At 37.0% G+C, this 21037-nt stretch overlaps 1 protein-coding gene across 2 annotated transcripts in view; it reads right to left on the minus strand.

Moving 5' to 3' along the window:
- Positions 1-21037, minus strand: part of strn (striatin, calmodulin binding protein) — a 107438-nt gene that overhangs the window by 31098 nt on the left and 55303 nt on the right. Inside the window, exons 2-10 of one of the 2 annotated variants that reach the window (XM_069885122.1) lie at positions 13867-13970; positions 10217-10290; positions 8497-8575; positions 7624-7794; positions 6616-6766; positions 3420-3558; positions 1684-1794; positions 493-636; positions 223-359 (exon numbers count right to left, since the gene is read on the minus strand). In XM_069885122.1, the coding sequence (XP_069741223.1) occupies positions 223-359; positions 493-636; positions 1684-1794; positions 3420-3558; positions 6616-6766; positions 7624-7794; positions 8497-8575; positions 10217-10290; positions 13867-13970 (1110 nt within the window). Of the gene's footprint in view, positions 1-222; positions 360-492; positions 637-1683; positions 1795-3419; positions 3562-6615; positions 6767-7623; positions 7795-8496; positions 8576-10216; positions 10291-13866; positions 13971-21037 lie in introns of both variants that reach the window. The other variant, XM_069885121.1, reaches the window with a different exon arrangement.

Here is a 21037-nt window from a genome sequence, read left to right on the forward strand (position 1 = left end):
AGGAGTGTGTAAGACTCACACATGCATTGGTTCTGGAGTGGGACTCAGGCACAGAACCTTCAATGCCAGGTTAGAGTTATTACATGTGCTGAGTTGATCAAATTTTGAGGTTCAATTGAACAGGATGAAACACCATTTTTAATGAATGTCACAGTAGGAAATTGTGTTCATTGGCCATACCAATCGCACAAAAAATTTAATTGAAGAGAAATTCTAACTTACATCATAATTTAAAGGGTCTGCTTCATTAGCAACAGTAAGGCCAGCCAACTCCCCAAGACCCAATGCATTTTCCAGTGCTTCATCCGTACCTATGATAAATGATTTTCCTGATCCTGGGGGAAAAGTCAATGCCTCAACTGGCATATTTCAAAATAAAACATTTATTAGTTCAATACAAATATGAGAATACTTTAGAGAATACATAGCTGTTTTAAGTAAAAATATATAAACCAACATCTAAGACTACCAAGATGACTATTTTCCACGTACCTTCTTCTGTCCTACCAGCTTCATGCTCAGACAGTCGTGTGTTAATTGGTCTAGGGGGGGAACTTACTGAAGACTGCAGTGGAGGAAGTTCATCTACATCTCTTAAAGTAGCCAACATGTCCTGCAACTTCGATCTATTCGGTCCTGTTAAGAAATACAAGAATAATTATCTAATTGTATACTTTTAAGTATTAAAGGTGAAAATTACAGGCCATTGATTTGATTTTATCACCGTAATCATTAAAAGAGTAAAACTGATGAGAAAACAAAGAAACCAGGAAGATGAAAATAAATTTTCTCCTGGAACTCAATTCCCAACATGTCAAATACTGGCTAAGTCACAGCCTTCCCTACTTCTGGCTTACAATTCTAGTCCATATATAAGTGAGCATATCATCAAACAAGCTGGAAACAGAAACAATGCACATGCATGAATTTGCAACCTTTTAGTTACCCATCCTTAACCTAAAAATACATGTAAAACTCTTGCAAGATACTGACATTTATTATACTGTGCAGAGCACTAGGGCCCATAACAGAAAGTACATATTGAAGAAACAAATTGCTAATGGGTGTTTATACTGCAATTGCACATTTGATTGATATTTTTACAGCTTTCAACTTAAAGAGCCCTGACATTGTTTGATGATACACATTGCATGAGGCGCGCCATGATGTACTTGTCCCTTCTCTGGGGTTGGTTCATAATTGAGATTGCATTTTGTGGATAATTTCTAAGATGGAATCTGTTGTCTATAATTAATAGTTCATTATTTTTTTTTGCCAATCACAATGTTAACTTTTATCCACTAAAGAGAAGCTCCCACCCCCTTCAACCAAACCGACAAAATAGAATAGGGCTCTAGCCACATTAATATTTTCCTATTTGTATAGCATTCTGAAAGTTTGATTATTCTTCAGGACAAAGCTAAAAATCTATGACATAAAATAAATGGAGATTGCAGAAAAAAATCAGCAAGCAAATAACAAAAGGAATTAACTATAGTTTTTCCCAGCAACTTCTTGAAAAAAATGTTAAACTAAGGTAATGGTGAGAGAGAGGATCAAAAATAGTTTGGACTAAAGGATGGTTTTAAAAGAATAGCAAGAGTTTCTGAATAATTGATTTTTTAAAGCTGTGGTAAAGATGGTTTATGAGCCAAAAGTAAACCAGATTTTATACGCACTTACTCTTCACCCCCTTTTTCCCCTTCCGCTCCTTTTTGTACTGCTCCTTCAGTTTGGTTATTAGTCCTTGGTCCACATCCCAGCTCTCTGGTGTGGGACACATATCTTCCTTGTCTAAACACAGCATAGCGAGACAAATCAGAGAATGCCTAACTGAGCTCTTACACCATTAGCAGGCAATTCCAACATGCACTGTTAAAAAAATCATAGCAAGTCCATAAAGAGCCAAACGATTATACAGTTCCACAGGAATATTTACAGCATGAATTTTAATTAAATTAAAATTAATCATAATCAAGTCTGGAATTTTGTTGTATCTGAGTATTCCTCAATTCAGTCTATATCATGTTGGCTATTTTAGAGATAGGGTAGATAAACCAACAGTGGGATTTACACAGTTTAATGCTCAAATGCATGCATTTCTGGCACCAGAGACACAATAGACTTATTTAAGCATGATATGAAACATCCATGCAACAAATATTTTCTTGAGAAACTGAAGAGCCACAGATGATGGAGTCATGTGTGAACAATGAGAAATGCAAGGGACTCTGCAGGTTGGGAAGCATCCACAGAGAAAAATGGTCAATCAACACTTTCTCTCTGTGGATGCAACCAGACCCAACAAATTTCTCTTGATTCTCATTGACATTCTTTGCAATAATTGTTACTTTGGGCACTATTTTAACACAGTCTGCTACAACTTTACAAGTTTTTCTTGTCTTGCAGAGCTAATGTTGCTATATTCATATACTAGCAATTTGTCAAATGCCAGCTAACCAAAGTTAAAAGTGATTTCAAAATAAAAGCACTAATTCTTTTATTCCCCTCAAGTGAACAAGAGATATAGGTAATCCCTAGGTTACACAACTCTAATTGACAATATCAAACCTGTTTTCTAGTGACTATTTTGAGGTAATCCTTTGAACATAGCAAATTTTGCAGATTTTCCTCCACACATATCCTCCCAGGGAATGCACGTTTTATTTTTGGGATTGCACAGACTACTCCCAAAATTTCTTCATACAATTTACATGAAATACATAGCAAAGAGTAATTTCTATTATTTTCCTCATGGTTGACTCATTAACGTTGATAAAGACATCACAGAGTTTGATTATTCAACTAAAACTGCTTCTCACATCATATTGATAGACTGATGGAAGCAATCAGTTAGTCAGTACTTTCCAAAGGGAAATGGATAAGTATAAGAGACAACCACATGCAGAGTTATGGAGAAAGAACAGGGGAATGGGACTGGCCAGTATGCTCTTTTAGGATCTGGCATGGACTCAACAAGCTGAGTAACCTATAGGCTTTAACAATTCTATGATTTCTGACTGTCCGGAAATACTGTCTTCATCTACAATTGCAACTGTGGCTTCATCTCATTATCACTTTGCAACTCCAGCCAATTCCACAATGGCCTTCAATGTTCTCATTCCAGCTTTCTGCACTTTTTGGTGCCAAATTAGTCAATTCTAAGTATTTGAACATACTTGTATTAAGTCCCATTTTTCATTTATAAAGTTAAACCATCTCTCCTCCCAAATGCCAACATTATCTTCAATTGAACATTTTTAAACTTCTCCACTTCCTATTCCTTCCCTCAGCTGACCTCAGTGGCATGTTCAGATTTCTTAACAATACTATTTTTTTTCCAATTTACCTTCAAATGTTGAAAATTAATTAACAACCAATTTATTTTTGCAGTTGATTGTTTTAAAGCAAAGTTTTACCCCACTCTGTTCCATTGCCTGCACTCCTAGACTCTTCTGTGTCTTCACCTTCTTCAGTTGTTCCTAAGAAGTCAAACTCTTTCAGTGCTTCCTCGGTATCCATATCTTCTATTGCATTAGATGGTACAACTTTGTCAAACTGCTAAATGAGCAATATAATCAGCAAGTGATCATCATGAACTGTGGATTTTTTAAAAATTTACTGCAAACTTTAAAAAGTTGTCAAGGAAGTATCTTTCATCGTCACATTATATTTAAATCAGCTCTATGTACAATATACTTCCACAGTAAAGACAAGTACAGATTATATCTAATATTGATCAATTTACAGACAGTACAATACTGATAAAAACAAGGACTCAATATTTTAATAGTATTGCCCCTGTATGAGGACATAATATTGTGATATTTATTAACGTATGAATGGGATCTCTCACTTATTTAGTGGCAGTCAGTTGCTGTCTGCATAGTCATAGAGTTAATTATATTATGCGGATGGCCTAATTCGTACATACTGACCAAGCTGCCGACCTGAGTTGGTCCCCTTTGCCTATGTTGACCCATATTCCTCTAAACCAGTAGTTTCCAAACTTTTTATTTCCACTCACATACCACCTTAAGTAATCCCTGTGCCATAGGTGCTCTGTGATTAGTAAGGGATTACTTAAGGTGGGATGTGGGTGGGAAGGGAAGGTTGAGAATCACTGCTCCAGACCCAATCGCTACTGAAATATTTTTCTTGAGAAAACTTGTCATTGGCCCATTTCCTTTGGAGTCATGAAACTGTACACATAACAAGTTAATTCGATACGATTAAAACAGTGGTTTTCAAACCTTTTTCTTTCCATTCACATTCCACCTTAATGGCATAGGGATTACTTAAGGTGGTATGTAAGTGGAAAGAAAAAGTTTGAAAACCACTGCCATAACTCATCCATTCTCAATCTTTTTTTTTTGGTTTATGGTCCCTTAGGACACTACTCAGTTTATAGGCCCCCTTCCCCAAGAAGCAGTCAACTTTAGTTGGTCTCTCTAACCGACTACATAAAAAAAGTTTATGATTTTAGTCCATGCAATCCCCACCCCCTTAAATATGCTGTGGCCCTGCCATTTGCTGTAGAAGTCCTGCCTCAGTTATCGAAGTTAAATATTTGAACTTCCACTGCACTTCCTAACACTCACCATCAGAGGGTGCTACATCACTGCATTAGCTAGAGCATAGGCCACATACAGGAAAGGCATCTTTAAAAGTACCTAGAATTTTTTGTTCTACTCCTTTTCCTTTCCCCGCATTTCTATTCCCTCTTTCTCCACTGGCTCCTTTCCCCATTCTTCTCAATTTAAATACTATGTTTAAGATGATGCCTTGAATTGCACAGCCATTATGGTTGTATTGTAAAAACAAGAAAGGAATATGGTACAAATTGCAAATATAAACCATCAAGCTTTCACTTAGAAAGAGTAAAATTAGTGTCTTAGCTCTTTCTCAATCCTTGCTCACCCATCAACAATGTGTCCCATATTTATTATCACATAACCCAAACATAATTTCAACCCAAAATGCTTTGCTCCTCTGGCTTGGTCTTTTGTGCATCTATTTAATTCTACATCATCAATTATCTATCCTTCCCCCACTATCGAATGCACAGATTCTCTCACGTTTATAACTCCTCTGGCACTTCCTTCTTTTGCTAAGCATCCATTCTCAAGTCCAAACCTTGAGGCCTTAGATTCCTGAGACTGAAGTAAGTTTTCAGTAAAGTGAATTTTAAAATGAGGAAGATACGTAATGTGGGATAAAATATTTTTGAAAATTCATTGGTGTGCATTGCTTTCATTGTGCATCATTAATGTTCACAATTATTAAAAAATTATTGTGAAGGAACCTTTTTCACTTTCATGAAAGTCTGCATGCATATTTCTGGCTTTAGGCGAGGTGGGGAAAAGTGGAAGAACATAAGAGAACATTAGTCCAAGTGTAATAAAAGCATGACAAAAATCACCACTTGACAGAATTTTGGCAAGATTGATTTCACTAATATTTCCTAATTAAGTGCAAGAATACTGGTGAGGAGGCCTGTTTTGACCGACTCATTTGTAAGCTTTTTTTAAGTTGACCCTCATAACAGTTAAATAAGTGCATGCAAGCAGGAAGGCTTTTGAACTGGAAAGTAAATAGATTCTGTGAGGACAGGCCTAGAATTCAGCACGAGAAATCAACATGGTTGACATTTCTTTAATTTACTCCAGTTTAAGACCAGTTTGACAGGACAATACAGAACCTGCAAAAATGCAAATGGAAAATCATAGGTATAAATTCAAAGCAGCACATTAAATTTTATATTGATCCCAACCAGTCAGACATATTGTGTACTTAAAAAATAATCACTTCCCAAAGCAAAGATGGGGAAATTAATTTGATGGGAAGAAAGGACCACCTAAGAGAGCATGAAGTTGTATTATAAAGATGCTCAGATATTTATGCTGCAGATGCAAAGACCCAGAGAAGATCAAAAGCAAAACATTGTTGAACTGGTGCGTCTGAAAGTTACTGGAGTGTAACAGAGGTGAAAAGTGGCAAATATGGTGGCCATTGGTCTTTCTTGGGCATGACACCAGGAGTCCTGAATAGGTGGTTCCCAGATGGGAAGGGGGGGGGGCGGGGCGGGGAGAAGGCATAATAGAGGTAGTAGGAAAGATTAAAACTAATGAGTAAATAAAAGTTTTCAAAGTGAGCTTTGAGAAGTTAGCACTAAATGGAAAACCTGGGCCGTGGATTTACCCAGGCCACAGAGCTGGTCATTTGGAGCAATGCACAATAAACAAGGCAACTTGTACTTAACAGGAAGGGAAGGGAAGCAGTTTGGAGGCCAACTGATTGTTTTATAAAAGGTTGCATAATCTGAAAATAATAACCAGGTCACTTGCAACTGCTTGAATGATTCATAAAGAACATCTTGAAACAAAGATGTATTTCAAAAGCCACACTAAAATCCTTTCACACTATATCATATCATTTTAAAAGCTACAAGAATTTGAATCTTTCAGCATAAATTGGGAATAAAGTGATCATTTAAAATGTGAAACTTACCAAAGACATTTATGAGCATCTTTGAAAGGAAACCTTGGAATTAATTTGGCATATTTTTCATAAATTTCACCTTTTTTTATTCAGGCACCCAAACATTTAACTTACCGAAGTGTCAATTATTGTCCTCTCTTTTCCATCAGTCTCATCATCTTCACCTTCATCACTAAATACCGCTGCAGCATTTTCAAGAAATTTGAATGTTTCCAGCACATCTGCTGAATCGGTTGGAAGTGGTTTGAGATTCTCTCCGGAATTACTTTAAAAAAAACCACATGATTCTATTAAAAAAAATGTAAACCATTTATTGCAATGAGAAACAATTATGTCTCACTTAACTGTTGATTTTCTAACTGGTAAAGGCAAACATTTCTATATTTTGTTCCTCTTAAACCCTCTGCAATACCCTGCACTGTATAGCTGCAGCAAGTAAAGATTTTTGTTCTTATGTAGATGACAATAAACTCATTACATAAAATGCAAGTTATGCAAACTCTAATACAAGTTCAGTTCAAGCAACAAGGTAAAGATCAGATGAACTTTCAAATTATGGAAAAAAAAGTCCCTTCACTACCCTGCCAAAAAGGAAAAGAAAACTTTTGAGATATGCTAGATTAATTCAGGAAAACCAATTAACACTTCACATTTCACAATTACACTTTTCTATGACATTAATGCAACAATTTTCTTTTTGATCAATAATCACATTCAACAATAATCACAGATGACATCAAATATGTAACAACAAAAATAACTTGAAGTTTAAGCCCCACATTTAAAGAAGTTTGCATTCTCTCATCGTATGAAATCAAATATTTAAATGTTGGAAACAATGGAAAATACAAAGAAATTTAACTGAGACAGCATTCAAATTTATTCAACACAGAAACAATGCAATAGATAGTTATGGCCTATGTGCATTGAGAGAGAATTGAAAATTAGTTTCTAATGAATTATAAAAACAGAATATTATTTGCATAAAAACTGAGCAATGCGCTAACATATTATTAGCATGTTTTAAAGAGATCTAGTTACAAGGGGCTGAGGTTGAAAAATTTAAATTTGGGTTTAAATTTAATTTATAGTAAATGTACACTGGTAGTATAAGGCACTTACCCAATCATGTCTGTCCTTTTTAATAGAGTTTCACCACCATTTATAACAGACTTTAGACTCTTGTTTTCTGATAATTTATCTAGGTCATCACCAGTGAGGCCAAGTAGTGCCCGTGCTCGTCTTGACTTCACATCTATTATGGTATCTGTGTAACCCACCTCCTGCAAGTATCTGGCAAAACACAATAAATTGCAGCATTTTTTAAACAAGGATAAGAATTTTGTAAAGTTTCACTACAATTTGTCCAGCTACAAATGCTGCACTATTTTGAAAAGATGAAGAAAATATACTACCAGGAAATACTCTTCAAAATTTTGCTTTTCTACTGTGGGTACAAGCAAAAAAAGTCATTCGTACCAGCTGCAGATCCAAAGTGATGAGAGTCTCTTTCAGTACCAGCCTCTATAGTCGCAGGAAAATGAAAGCTCCCAGTGCAGAGCTATTGTTAACAATTCAGCATTCATTACATTGTCTACACCGAGAAACTCAGCAGATTCCTTGTTTGGATGGTGGGGGCAATGTGGTGTCGTGGTAAGTTGGTGGGGAAACTTCCAAAAATATTTATTCATATAAATACATTTCCAGAAACATTCAAACATAAATTTAATAATAAATGTTGAAATAAGCCAAATATACTGCGCTAATTAACATCAAAAGACAGCCAGTTTATCAAAAAATATTTTGTGTCCTAATACTACAAGGAATGGTATATCTCAAGTTACAAATTAAAATATTACTTCCAAGCTTATTATGTCATTCAATTTTAAATGCAAAATTGAATGACAAACTTACAACTTTTTACAGTTGACACTGACGTTTAAGATGTTAGAAATAGAATATTTTTAAAATGAAAGAGTGAATATAGATACTCACTGACGAAGCAACTGCCTCCCTTGCTTCCATGTTAATTGATTATTCTGGGTGGTATGTATTTCATTTTCATTCCCTTCATCTAGAAAAGCAACGAGTCACACTGAGAAAACCTCACTATTAACAATGATATTGAACATGTGTCGAAGTTATACTTCCCAATTGTACCTTTAGATAGGGGAAAGTAGTACTCTGCTAGTTAGCAGTGCAGTCAACACTCAGCTCTCTTCCAAAAGAAGCTGAATGGGTGTGTTTTTCCCCCCAAGTATCAGAACTAACCAAATTATCTTTATACTTAATTGAATCAGAGGGCTGTCTCCCCCCACCCCCCATCCAAAAGATGCTGTTGGAGTTCATCAAAATCTGTTCAGTTGCTTAAACGCTGTATTCTTTTAGAAGTGATCTCAATTAAAAATTTTATTTATTGTGGATGTAAAGATCCCCCCCTGGCAGTGTATGAAGAACAGTTCATCTTGTTCTGGAAAATATTCATTCCTCAACAATCATTACCTACTTATACACTCCTTGAGCTCCAGTTACTCTAAAGTGTCTTGAGCCGCTTACAATGACCCAACAATACCCATCACAAGTTTGAGGATCACATCTCATTTTCTGCATGGGTGCATTACAGACCTCTGCAGCCCTTAACTTGGTATTGAACAATTTCAGGTCACTGTACCATTTTTCTTTTTCTTTGCATAGATACTGTTACACCACTCTACTTCAATTGGTTTCTTCTTTTCTTTTGTCCCCAACTGCCAAATTTTTAGGGTAATTTTAAGGCTTGATAATCTTCACAACTTTTGTCTGCATGTCTCCAGTTTTCTTCGCCTCTCTGATCTCTGAAACTTAACTTTATCAAATTCTAATTTTTCAATTCTGAAGGAGCGTTTCCATCCAAAATGTCGACTGCTTCCTTCTTTGTTGACCTGCTGAGTCTTTCCCGTTTTGGATTTCCAGTGTCAGCAGTTTTTGTTCTAAACACATTTAAACCAACTGCTTTTGTAATTCCCAAGTTGGCCCCTTGGATGTACTGTTGGGAAATCCAAGCAGCTTATGCCAAGTTTTCAAATCAAAATATGAATATAAAATTTGACATAGCAGACAACAATCTTTGTGTCAGACAGTTGACAAATTAAAATTAAACTACTGCTAAATCTAGCTAGCTATCCAAGTACAATCAGACAATTAAAAACAGGGGGTGGGGGGGGGGGGGAATCAACAAAATAAGTTCTAAAAGGATTTTTTTCCAAAAACTAAAATTACTAAAGTATAGAAGTAGTTTTGACAACTGTGTTCAAATATTATCCCAATGCTGAAGATCAAAGAATTAAAAATTTAAATTTAGACATACAGCACAGTAACAGGTCCTTCCTGCCCATGAGCCCGCTGCTGCCCAAATGAACCTACAACCCCTGTATTGCCTTGTACAAATACATTTTAGAAATTAATAACAATGATCCCTCAACACTGTGAATAAAACTTTTAGTACACCAAATGCATGTCTAGCAGGCTTGAGCACCAGTTGCTTTTCCTCCTAACCGCAAGTCACTTTGGAACATGGCTCTCAAATTTTCCTACAACTAGAAATTTTATATTTCACAGGCAAATCCAAAGCCTTTCTATTAACATCTGGTTTCTCAATTCATTTATAATACTTGAAATTGTGTATGATATTCTTTCAAGTTTTACTCTTTGCCTACTTCAACAAGGAAAATCTTACCAGAATCATAATTTGGAGGCTTCATATCTCCTTGATTCAATTCTGTACCATATTTCAACTTATGGTGTTTAGCTCTAAAATGAAAATGGCAAAAAGGTTAGAGCCCTAAAACACCTACAAGATAATCTTTCACTGAAGACTAACACATTTAATTTAAAAAGATTTTAGACTAGACCTACAGGTCATGGGCCTTTTGGCCCATGAGCCCACGCTGCCCAATTGCACTCAATTAACCTGCATCACCCATTATGTTTTGAACAATGGGAGGAAACCCACGCAGACTCATCCAAACTCCTTACTGACAGTGCGGGATTTGAACCCAAGTCCTGATCGTTGGCACTGTAATAGCGTCATTGTAATGGCACTGTAATCACTGGCACTATGTTAACTGTGCTGTCCTTTACAGTTGTACAGAACTAATACAACATTCAAATTGTTTGGTGAGTACATTCAAATGATTAATTGAAAACAGGTATTTCAAAAACAAGTTCAAATATGAGGGAAGTATTTTCCAGAAAACTGGAAGATTTAGCTATTTTCATGGGATAACAAAACATAACGAATGCTGTAAATGAATTGCATCCTGCAATAACCAGACATCTAAGCAAGGAATAGCATCTTGCATCCAATAATTCTCAAAAAAGGAAAAAGCCCTTCTTTGAAGAAGGGCTCAGGCCAAAAACATCGGTAATATATCTTTGTCTCCTATAGATGCTGAAAAGACCGGCTGAGTTTCTCCAGCATTTTTGGTGTTTTTATAACAATCACAGCACTTACAGCTTCAGTAGGATATAGATCACTTGGAGAATTGGTTGGAGTGACAGTAGATGGAATTTAATCCCAAGAGTGAGGTGATGCATTTTAGAAAGTCAAATAGGGGTAGGACATATCCAGTAAAAATGTAGAACACTAAGGAATGTTAATGAACAGGGAGACACATTTGGATTCAAGTCCAATATAGATGGATAAAATGGTGAAGCAAGTATAAATCAGGGCATAGAATACAAGAGTTATATTGTAATTTTCAAAACACTGGTTAGGCTGCACTTAGGAGAAAAATGTGCAATTCTACTCTCCACATTACCAGGATTTGTTTGCACTGGAGAGAGGGTAGATGAGATTCATCAGGATGTTACCTGCATTGGAGGCCTTTAGTTATTGGGGGAGACAATAAGTTGATCTTATTTTCCCCAGATTGAAGAAAGCTGAGGGATAACCTGAACAAGTATGCAAATTTGTGAAAGGCAGATAGCACGATAGTCAAAATCTCTCTCCCATGGCAAGGATATCAAACACAAGAGGACATAGTTTTAAGATGGGAGATAAGAGTAAGTTTTATTTTAAAAAAACAAAGTGGTTGATATCCAGAGTGGCCAGAAGAGGCATGAAATCAAATACAATTACTATGTTTGAGAAGTATTTAGACAGACACTTAAATGGGCAATTGTAGAAGTAAATAGCCTTAATGGAGAAAAATGGGTTAAGTATAGATGGGCAAAAAGGCTGGCATGGACATCGTAAGCCATAGGGCCAGTTTCTTTGCTACATAATCATTCTTGAAAAAAATAAAATGCAATGTTTTACTAAATAATTTCAATATTTTCTCATTAGGCACTTTTACACAGCTGCTGAAGAGCAGAAACTTCCAGGAAATTTTCTGCTCCAGTGGCAGTGTAAAAATGTCGAGATGGAATTTATTATGTAAATTCCATCCCGTAATTTTTACACTGGGACCCCTACAGATTATTACGGAGTGGCTGCAGTGTAAAATGACCGTATCTACTCTGTAAGAAACAGGCCTAATGAATATGACTTTACTCCTCCGACAAAACTCCGCAACACAGGAAGGCTGTGTAAAAATGCCCTAAAAGTGCCTGTGTAAACGACCACATCAGGACACATCAGAGGTAAGTATGCTAAATTTTTTTGGAATAATTCTGAAGTTTCTGTGTAAAAATGCCAATTGTTCCTTGAACCTATCCGACTGTTACTGGTAAACTTAAAGGCATTTTATCCAAAAATGGAGGTTGTTGTTCTTGACAATGTGATTAATAAACTTGTTGATACAAATGTACAAAATTGATTTGGGCATATGCATTTTTATTGTCTTAATGTTCAACACTACATTATTGTGCAAGTCTCAGTTTCATAATCTATATATTACAGCACATCTCTATATCCAAAAGTAAAATTGTGTTGTGACACATTACATGACAGTCAGCCAGTGGGCAGACACAAGTTTGTCTTCATTCTTCCTCCTACTAACATGAGTCATCTAATGCTGCACTATATTTAATTTAATTTGCAAGTCCATTCTTGGTTTAGATGTTGAAAACCATCTCCATTGCATTATTTTTTCTTCAAAGTATTAAACAAGGTTGGTTCAACATGACTGTTGCTTTACAAATGTAGAAAACCTGGTCAAAAATACCTAAAATATGTGTGTACATATTTGCATTCCCTCATTGCAAGAAAATTTGCTACTCTGACTTGCAGCAAAGAAATATCCAGCATCTTTCCTATCACAGACAGCAAATCAAATGGTTAGCTCTAACTCTCTCTTTTAAGACAGATTTTCTGATATTCATGCCAATTAAGTTATTCTCAGGGAATAACAAAACAAAAATAGAATGAATTTCATTCTGTAATAACAAGAATTCCAAAATTTTTAAGATATCTGATCGCTCTCACAGTTACATTACACCAGCACTTGCCTTAGCTCACTGACATTGGCCCTCAAGGATTTTGCAGAGCAAAATGAGAATGGAAATTTGCTCCAATATTACCCTGGCTTAGATATATTTGTCATACAATCTCATGTCATTAAAATTATGAATTTCCCTATCTTACATCCTTGTGGGAATACCTTCACAAGTTTAAAGAAGCCACACAATTACATTGTTGAGCAATTGAGAAAAACATATGTCAACCTTATTCATGTGAAATAAACAAGTCTGCAGACACTGCCCTTTCTTCAATCTTCCCCCAGCCTTTTTATTCTCCCCCATCCTGCTTTTTGTTCATACCTTGAAGAAGGGCTCAGGCCCAAAATGTTGGTTATATATCTTTACCTCCGGTGGACATTGTGTGACCTGCTGAGTTCCTCCAGCATTTTTGTGTTCCAACCCTAATGATCCCCACATTCAAGAAGAAATACTACTTTTTATAAAATTGTATTCAAAAGCTCATCATGCATATGCTGAAAGAAAGCTTGACTTTTAAACCATAGAAAAGATAAGCAATGTCTTTATAAAGATGCAGAAATATGTCTGATAATCCCAAATGATTTTCTGCTGTACCAAAATAACCTGAATTTCATCATTTGGCTTTGAGTTACAAAGCAGATATGTAGTCTGCTTCAATAAAATAAAAACAAAATGCCACGCGAAAATCACAATTTCTAAAGCAGTCTTTAAATTCAATAGCAAGTGTAGAAAAACACCACAGCCAACACAAAGCTCTGCACAAACTAAGTTTAAAAAAAAATAATCACAAAACAAAGCTTATAGATACATTTTTGTTAAAATTACAAATATTGTAGAATTTATCTTAACCTGATACAAATCTGACTGGTTTATATTACATTTTTTAAAAACATGTAATTAAAAAAATATTTGGATTATAGTCTGAATAAGTCTTTAAACCCACACCTTTCTTGCTTTAAGGCATATTCGAGCATTTTAATTCTTCTGACTAAATCCTTCTTCAAGTTCTCCTGGCCTTTCCTCTCCCCTTGCAAGAAAGAAATCTGTGCCTAAAAGAAAAAAGTAGAAAAGGATCAACCATTTAAATTCAGAGGCTAATTAGCATATTTCTACATTTCAAAGCAATGAAAGAGTGAAATACATCATTTAAACAAGTTCAATTAATTCAATTTGTAAATATAACCAATTAAAGAACTTCTATTGCACATTCAACCTTATGCAGTATCAGATTTAATATATTTGTTAATACATTAGGTTCTCTCTGCAATTTAGCACTTTAGCAGAAATACACACACAACTCACACTTTCCTTCAGTTTACCACCACTTCAACACTCACACATTTATGTACGTTATGGCACAAAAACCATGAATTTAAATGTCTTTATTTCTTAAACATGCTATATACATGTCAAATAACTGTGACACAGCTCAAACCCAGTGAATCAAAATTGAAAATTTCAGTTTTCTTTACATTAATTGAACATTTCCATCCACAATTTCAGTAGTATTTTAGTTTAAAGGTAAATTCATTTTGTCTCTTCACTAAAATCAAAGAACATATTCTTTAAGTGGTGGAAAGGTATTTTCTTTTTTTTGAATATTTTATTTTGAGAATTTTCAATCAACATGCAGTCAAAATGAAGAATAATCAAAAAGTAAAACACTAATAGCCATAATATTCTGCTAATATAAATAATTCAAATATTGATCCGCACGTCGATATTAAAGAAAGTGAGAAAAAATCAACATGTGATTCAATTATTATAAAGAAAGAAAAATTCAAATAATACTACAAAAATGCAAATTCAATGTTCATGTTGAACCAAAGGGAGAAAAGAGTAATAGAAATATAATAGAAATAACAAAATAAGAAGAACCCTCCCACCCCACAAGAAACAAGAAGAAAAAAGAAAAAGTAAGAAAAGAGAAAGAATAAGAAAAAGCAAAGATTGGCTTCACTTAGGATAAATCCCACTCCCATCAAGGGACAAATAACCTGACTTATCTAGGGTCTTCGGCACTTTGATGACCGGGGTGGGGGGGGGGGGGGGGGGGGAGAGAGATCATTAAAGGTTTACCCCAATATATCTTAGGTATGAATTTCATATTGTCAGAAGCAGTGTTCATTTAAATTGTTGCTAACACATAAAATATGATTGCACTTTCCTCATTAACCTACATTCTTAAGGCATGAAAAAACAGGGGACATTTAAATTAACTAAATATAAACAAGCATAATGGAATGAAAGGTCTATAATGGTCCCAGAATTAATGAACAGAATACAAAGATTTATATAAACTGTTAGGCAGCATCTGTGGAAAGTGAAACAATTAATGTTATGTGGGATGAAAAATATTGATTCTAATTCTGTATTATGAATTTTATACAAAATGCCTTAAATAGTAAAAATCCTTAAAGCAGTACCTTTTCCCTTCAGTGAGCAATTCAGAATGTTGATTGGTGCAGGCCCTTCATTTTTTTATAAAATATTATAAAATGAAGTGGTTAGCGCAACACAGTACACCGGGTCCAGGGTTCAAATCCTGCTCTGTCTGTAAGGTGTTTGTACATTCTCCCTGTGTCTGCATGGGTTTTCCCCAAGGCTCCAGTTTCCTCCCACTGTTTGAAACGTACTAGGGGTGTAGATTAAATTGGGAGTAAATTAAGCAGCACAGACTCATGGGCTGAAATGGCCTGTTACTGTGCTATACAGTATGTCTAAATAAAATAAATAAAACTTCTTGCCTTAATTTTCAATAGAAAAGGATTCAACTCGCAAAAGTTCAATAGCTGCAAAATTCAACATTTAAGGGTGTGGCTGCCTGACTATCACAAAAAAACTCAATCACATAGTTCTGTTCTCAGTCACATGATTGCATAGTGTCTTTAATGCAGCAAAACACCCCAAAATGGATCACAGGAAGTAAAGGATCCCCACCAAAAGGAGGAGAAGTTTGGTGAAAAAGAAAGTTTTAATTTTCTAAGACTGCAGAATCTAGGTCACTGAAATAATAGGGTCAAAGTAGGGTTTAAAACTTGCTCTTCAAGAAATGTGGAACAGCAATCCTTGAAGAAAGTGGGAAAAATTGTGGACTAATTAAAAAGGGACAGAAACTTTAAAGTTAGAGGCATGTAGCATTGTTACAGAGACACATTTTGAAAGGGAAAAGGATATAGGGAGACAGGTTTTGATTAACCAACGCCTACAGAGACTGAAGCAGAGAAAAGCTGGAATGCTGTAGGTAAAGTAATAAGGTAGGGGGATGGGGTAAGTGAAAATGGAAAAAGGTTTGAGAAGATGGGTTGAGGCAGATTTACAAATAGACAGTTTTTTTTCCTGGGGAGAATGCCTGGTTAGAAGTGCTATTTAGAGTTAAATAGAATGTTTGGTTTATGAACAGTATCATACTAAGAAAATTACTAAAGCTAATCACGAGGGTACCCAGCCTGTGGCCTGGACAAAGCAGAATGCTCCAGATTATCTTATGTTTCACAGTAGGACACTTCTCTTTAGTGAACAATAAGATGGAGGGTCAGTGGATCAGTCAGCATCCATGGAGAGAAATTGTTGGAAACCTTTGTTGAGAGTACATTTGTTTACCCACAAATGTATTTTTGGTAGAAGAACACCAATATAGAGGTAGAAGTAGGTGACTGCATACACAGAAGCCAATTTGATATTTGCCAAATGATCTAACCATGAAGCAGTACATATAAATGAGGATTGCTGAAGGCAAGAGTTAACATTAGACTCCATAGCAACATAATTTGCTATCCTGTTGTACCCATTTTATTGCACAATTGCATATCTAAATTCAAATAGAATTTAGGTTAAAACTTTTATCCATCAGTTAACCAAATCAAAATTTGCCTGACAATATTCATAGCAACTGATGTCTGAAACTTGGACAAAATGTGCAAATGTGTTTCAGAAATTCAGCAGGTCACAGGAAGTAAAGGGTAAAACTCAAGATTCTGTTGACACTGGTTAAGTGCAAAAACACACAGGTCAAACAGTGTCTTTATGTTGCAAAGGTAAAGATATATCACCAACGTTTCGAGCTTGTGCCCTTCATCAAGATGTGGGGGAAAAAGTAGGGGTGGTGAGAGTGGGAGATGAAAGGTGGGGGGGATTGCAGGAAGTAGGGGAGGAGCCTAGGCTAGGTGGAGAGAGAAAGGAAATAGGAACTGGAATCATTAGTGGGGGAGGAAAGGCAAGCTGATTAGTGGAATGTATTAACTCAGTTAACAAAAAATGAGGTGTTTTCCCTCCAATCTGGTGGAGTAGTGTGAAAGGCCATGGACAGACGTGAGCTTGAAAGTGTCTCAGAATTGAAATGGTTGGCTATGGGGAGACGGAGAAGAGATGGTGAGTGAAGCGTTCTCCTAATCTGCGACCGGTCTCTTCGATGTAGAGAAGGCCACAGAGGGTGCACTGGATGCAGTAAATGAGTTCACTGGAGGTACAGGTGAAGTGTTGCTTCACCTGAAAGGTTTGTTTGGGAGGAGTTGTGGGTGCAGGTATTACACCTCCTATGACCACAGTGGAAGGTGCTGGGGAGGGGCAATGGGTGGGGAGGGAAGAGTGCACAAGGGAGTCATGGAGGGAGCAGTCCCTACAAGGCTGAGAGGGCAGGAGAAGGGAAAATGTGTTTGGTTGTGGTCTGGGCACCCTCCAACTCCAGGGCATGAACACTGAGTTCACTACATTCCACTCATCAGCTTGCCTCCCCACCCCCACCCTTAACTAGTTATTCCAGTTCCTACTTCCTTTCTCTCTCCACCTAGCCCAGACTCCTCCTCCCCTTCCTGCAGTCCTCCCCTTCCCCTACTCCTATCATCTCCCACCTTCACCACTCCTCCTCTCCCTTTTGTTCAGACATGTTCCTCCACATCTTGATGAATGGCTTAAGCCTGAAAAGTTGGTGATATATCCTTACTGTTGCTACATAAAGGCAGTTTGACCTGCTGAGTTTCTCCAACATTTGTATTTTTTCAGGAAGTAAAGGGTCATCAATATTTTGGGCCTGGGCCCTTTGTCAGACGCCTGAATAGAAAGGTGGGAGAAGGGTGAGGAGAGGATGGAAGAAGGGGAAGTGGATACAGGTGGATACAAGTGGGAATGTAGAAGAGAAAGGATAAGTTAAAAATAAATGACAAAAATCTGTAGACACCATGGTTGAAGTAAAAACACAAAATGCTGGAGAAGCTGGTCAAACAGTGTCTTTTATGTAACAAAGGTAAAAATACATAACAGATGTTTCGGGCTTGAGCCTTTCATCAAGGTATGAGAGAATGCCGACAGGTGTCCAAACAAAAAGGTAGTAGGGAGGGGGTGGCAAAGGGTTGGAGAATAGGTGGAGAATGGAGGGAGGGGATAGCAGCAATGAGGGATGAGGGATGGCTGGGTGGGTAAGGGAGAACAGACAGACAAGAAAGAGGGATGGGAAAGAAAAGGTGAGCAAGTTTAGCAGAAAGCAGAGAAATCAATTTTTTTTTGGGATAGACTTTGGGATAGAATGGCAAAACTCCAGATCTCCGTTTCTTTACGCGAGTTTAAACTGCATATGGAAGTGTGGTAAGTAAAAAGGTGGGACTTGCAACACCACTGCGGCAATGTCCTATTCATTAGCTAGTTGTTCATGAATGTCTGCAGTTCATTTTAGACTAAAGGATTTCTGGGAAATTGTCAAGGAGGCAAAATATCGGAACGGGAATGACACTGTCATTCTCATTCCAAGCTTTTTACACAGCATGCGTTATGGGAAAAAGGGAACATTTTCCTGAATTGCAGTGGCTATGTAAAAAACATAAATGTTAATGCCATCTGGCTGGAGAGTGCCCAGAAGGAAAATAAGTGCTGTTCCTCCAATCAAAAATGAAAAGTTATTGGGGAGATGCCAGAGGCCAAAAAGGGAAGCTCTCTGATGGAATGGTGGGGAGCTGGAGAAAAGGAAACAGAGGGGTAGGGAAAGAGAGAGACACAGGGGAGGGGGGGGGGGTTTAATGGAAATTGGAAGTCAATGTTAATGGCATCTGGTTGGAGAAAGCCGAGACGAATGTTCTTCCAATTTATGGGTGACTTCTGTTTGGTGGTATGCGAGGCCATGGACTGACGGCTCAGTGTGGCAATAGTATGTGGAATTAAAATGGTTTGCCACTAGGAGGTGCTTGAGGTTGCAGCAGTCAGAGCATAGGAGCTCAATGAAATGATCTTCCAGTCTACACCCAGAATCCCCCAGAAAGAGAGGCCACATTGGGAATGCCGGATATAGTAAATGATCCCTACAGATTCACAAGTGAAGTGTTGTTTCATTTGGAAGGACTGTTTGGAGCACTGAACTAGGAGGAGGGTGTAGGTGCAAGTGTAGCATTTCTTGCAATCATAGGGGGTAGGTATGAATAGGACGATTAGTGGGAAGGGATGAGTTGACAAGGAATCATGGGGGGGGGAGTGGACCCTATGCAAAGTGGAGAGGGGAGGGTAAGACATGTCTGGTGGTGAGACCCTGTTGTAGATGGCATAAATTTTGGCAGATAATATGTTGGATGCAGAGGCTGTGGGAGAGGTAGGTGAGAACAAGCGGAATCTTAGCCTTGTTGCATCTCAAGGCAGAAGGGGCCAGGGGAGATGTGCAGGAAATAGAGGAGATGTGGGTGAGGGTTGAGTTAATGGCAGTAGAAGGAAGCTTCATTTTCTGAAAGAGGAGGACATCTTAGATGTTCTGGAATGGAAGGCTTCATTCTGGGAGCTGAAGAGCTGGAGACGATGGAATTGAAAGGAATAGAACCTTTGCATCTTTAAGTGACTTCTTGATTTTTTTTCAGCATATTTGTTTATTGTACTTTATCCCAGCATCTGCAGATTTTCTTGTGTAACAAAAACTTATGATGGTTTTCATAAAATCCTGATGAACCAGTAGTTTCACATATTTTCCATTCCAATGGCAAAAGTATTTTTTAATCAAAAGGCAAAAAAAAACTGCACGTGTTGAAATAACAAACAGAAGAATGCTAGAAATACCAGGTCAGACAGCAATTGTGGAGATTAAGATTAATGACACTGCATCAGAACAAATTGACAATAAAGTTATTAATAACCTGAAATGTTTAATGTGTTTGCATCTCCACAAATGCTGCCTGATCTGGTGAGTAACTCCAGGACTTTTTATTTTATAGATAGAATTTTGTAAAAGGTCACAGGTAATTTTTAAATATACAGTAAAACCTCTGGTATCTGGCACCTAGGGATTGGAGATGCAGAATAATTGCATTTCCCGGTTACTTGAAACTTACAATGCCTAACTATTACACCTGCATTCAAAATAAACAAAAACAGTACACTGTACTTGCACTGAACAAACTTCATTTGCATGAATATATAAACCATAAAGCATTTTGCTTTCTTTTCAGTCACATTCTTTGAAACATTTAATTGTTGTTGCATCTGCAGGTTTCTCCCCCTCCCCAAAGCCATCTGAAAGACGAACAATAACATTATAAATAATTAATCCCCTCACCCAAGTTTACAGATAAATTCTCTGACTGGGACAACTCTCACTAAGCATGGATACGAAGACACTATGAAAGTCACCCCAATGGCGAGAAGCATTAACCAGCTCTTCATCCTGGGTGATGCCATTGCTGTTTCACATCATTTTATTTAACAGCTGCCATGAGCAAAGCACAACCAAGGCTCTCTGCTGGCTGAATATTTGCTCCCATCTTCACCAAAGGTTTATGTGTTACTTCAGAGAACATTTACAATTTTAAACTTGCTTATTAGGGGTGGCACAGTTGGCGTAGTGGATAGCGCAATGCCTTTACAGCGCCAGCAATCAGGACCGGGTTTGAATCCCATGCTGTCTGTAAGGAGTTTGTATATTCTACCTGTGTCTGTGTGGGTTTTCCCCAGGGGCTCCGGTTTCTTCCCACTCTTTGAAATATACAGGGGGATAAAGGTTAATTAGGCTTAATTGGGTGACATGGACTCATGGGTCGAAATGATCTGTTACCATGCTGTATGTCTAAATTTCAAAAATTTTCCCTTTTATTTTATTCTTAGCTATTTTAATTATTAAAATGTACTTTCCTCAATTTTTTTTGCTGGTTGC

This window comes from Narcine bancroftii, chromosome 6 (assembly GCF_036971445.1).
Source record: "Narcine bancroftii isolate sNarBan1 chromosome 6, sNarBan1.hap1, whole genome shotgun sequence".
NCBI classification, from domain to species: domain Eukaryota; kingdom Metazoa; phylum Chordata; class Chondrichthyes; order Torpediniformes; family Narcinidae; genus Narcine; species Narcine bancroftii.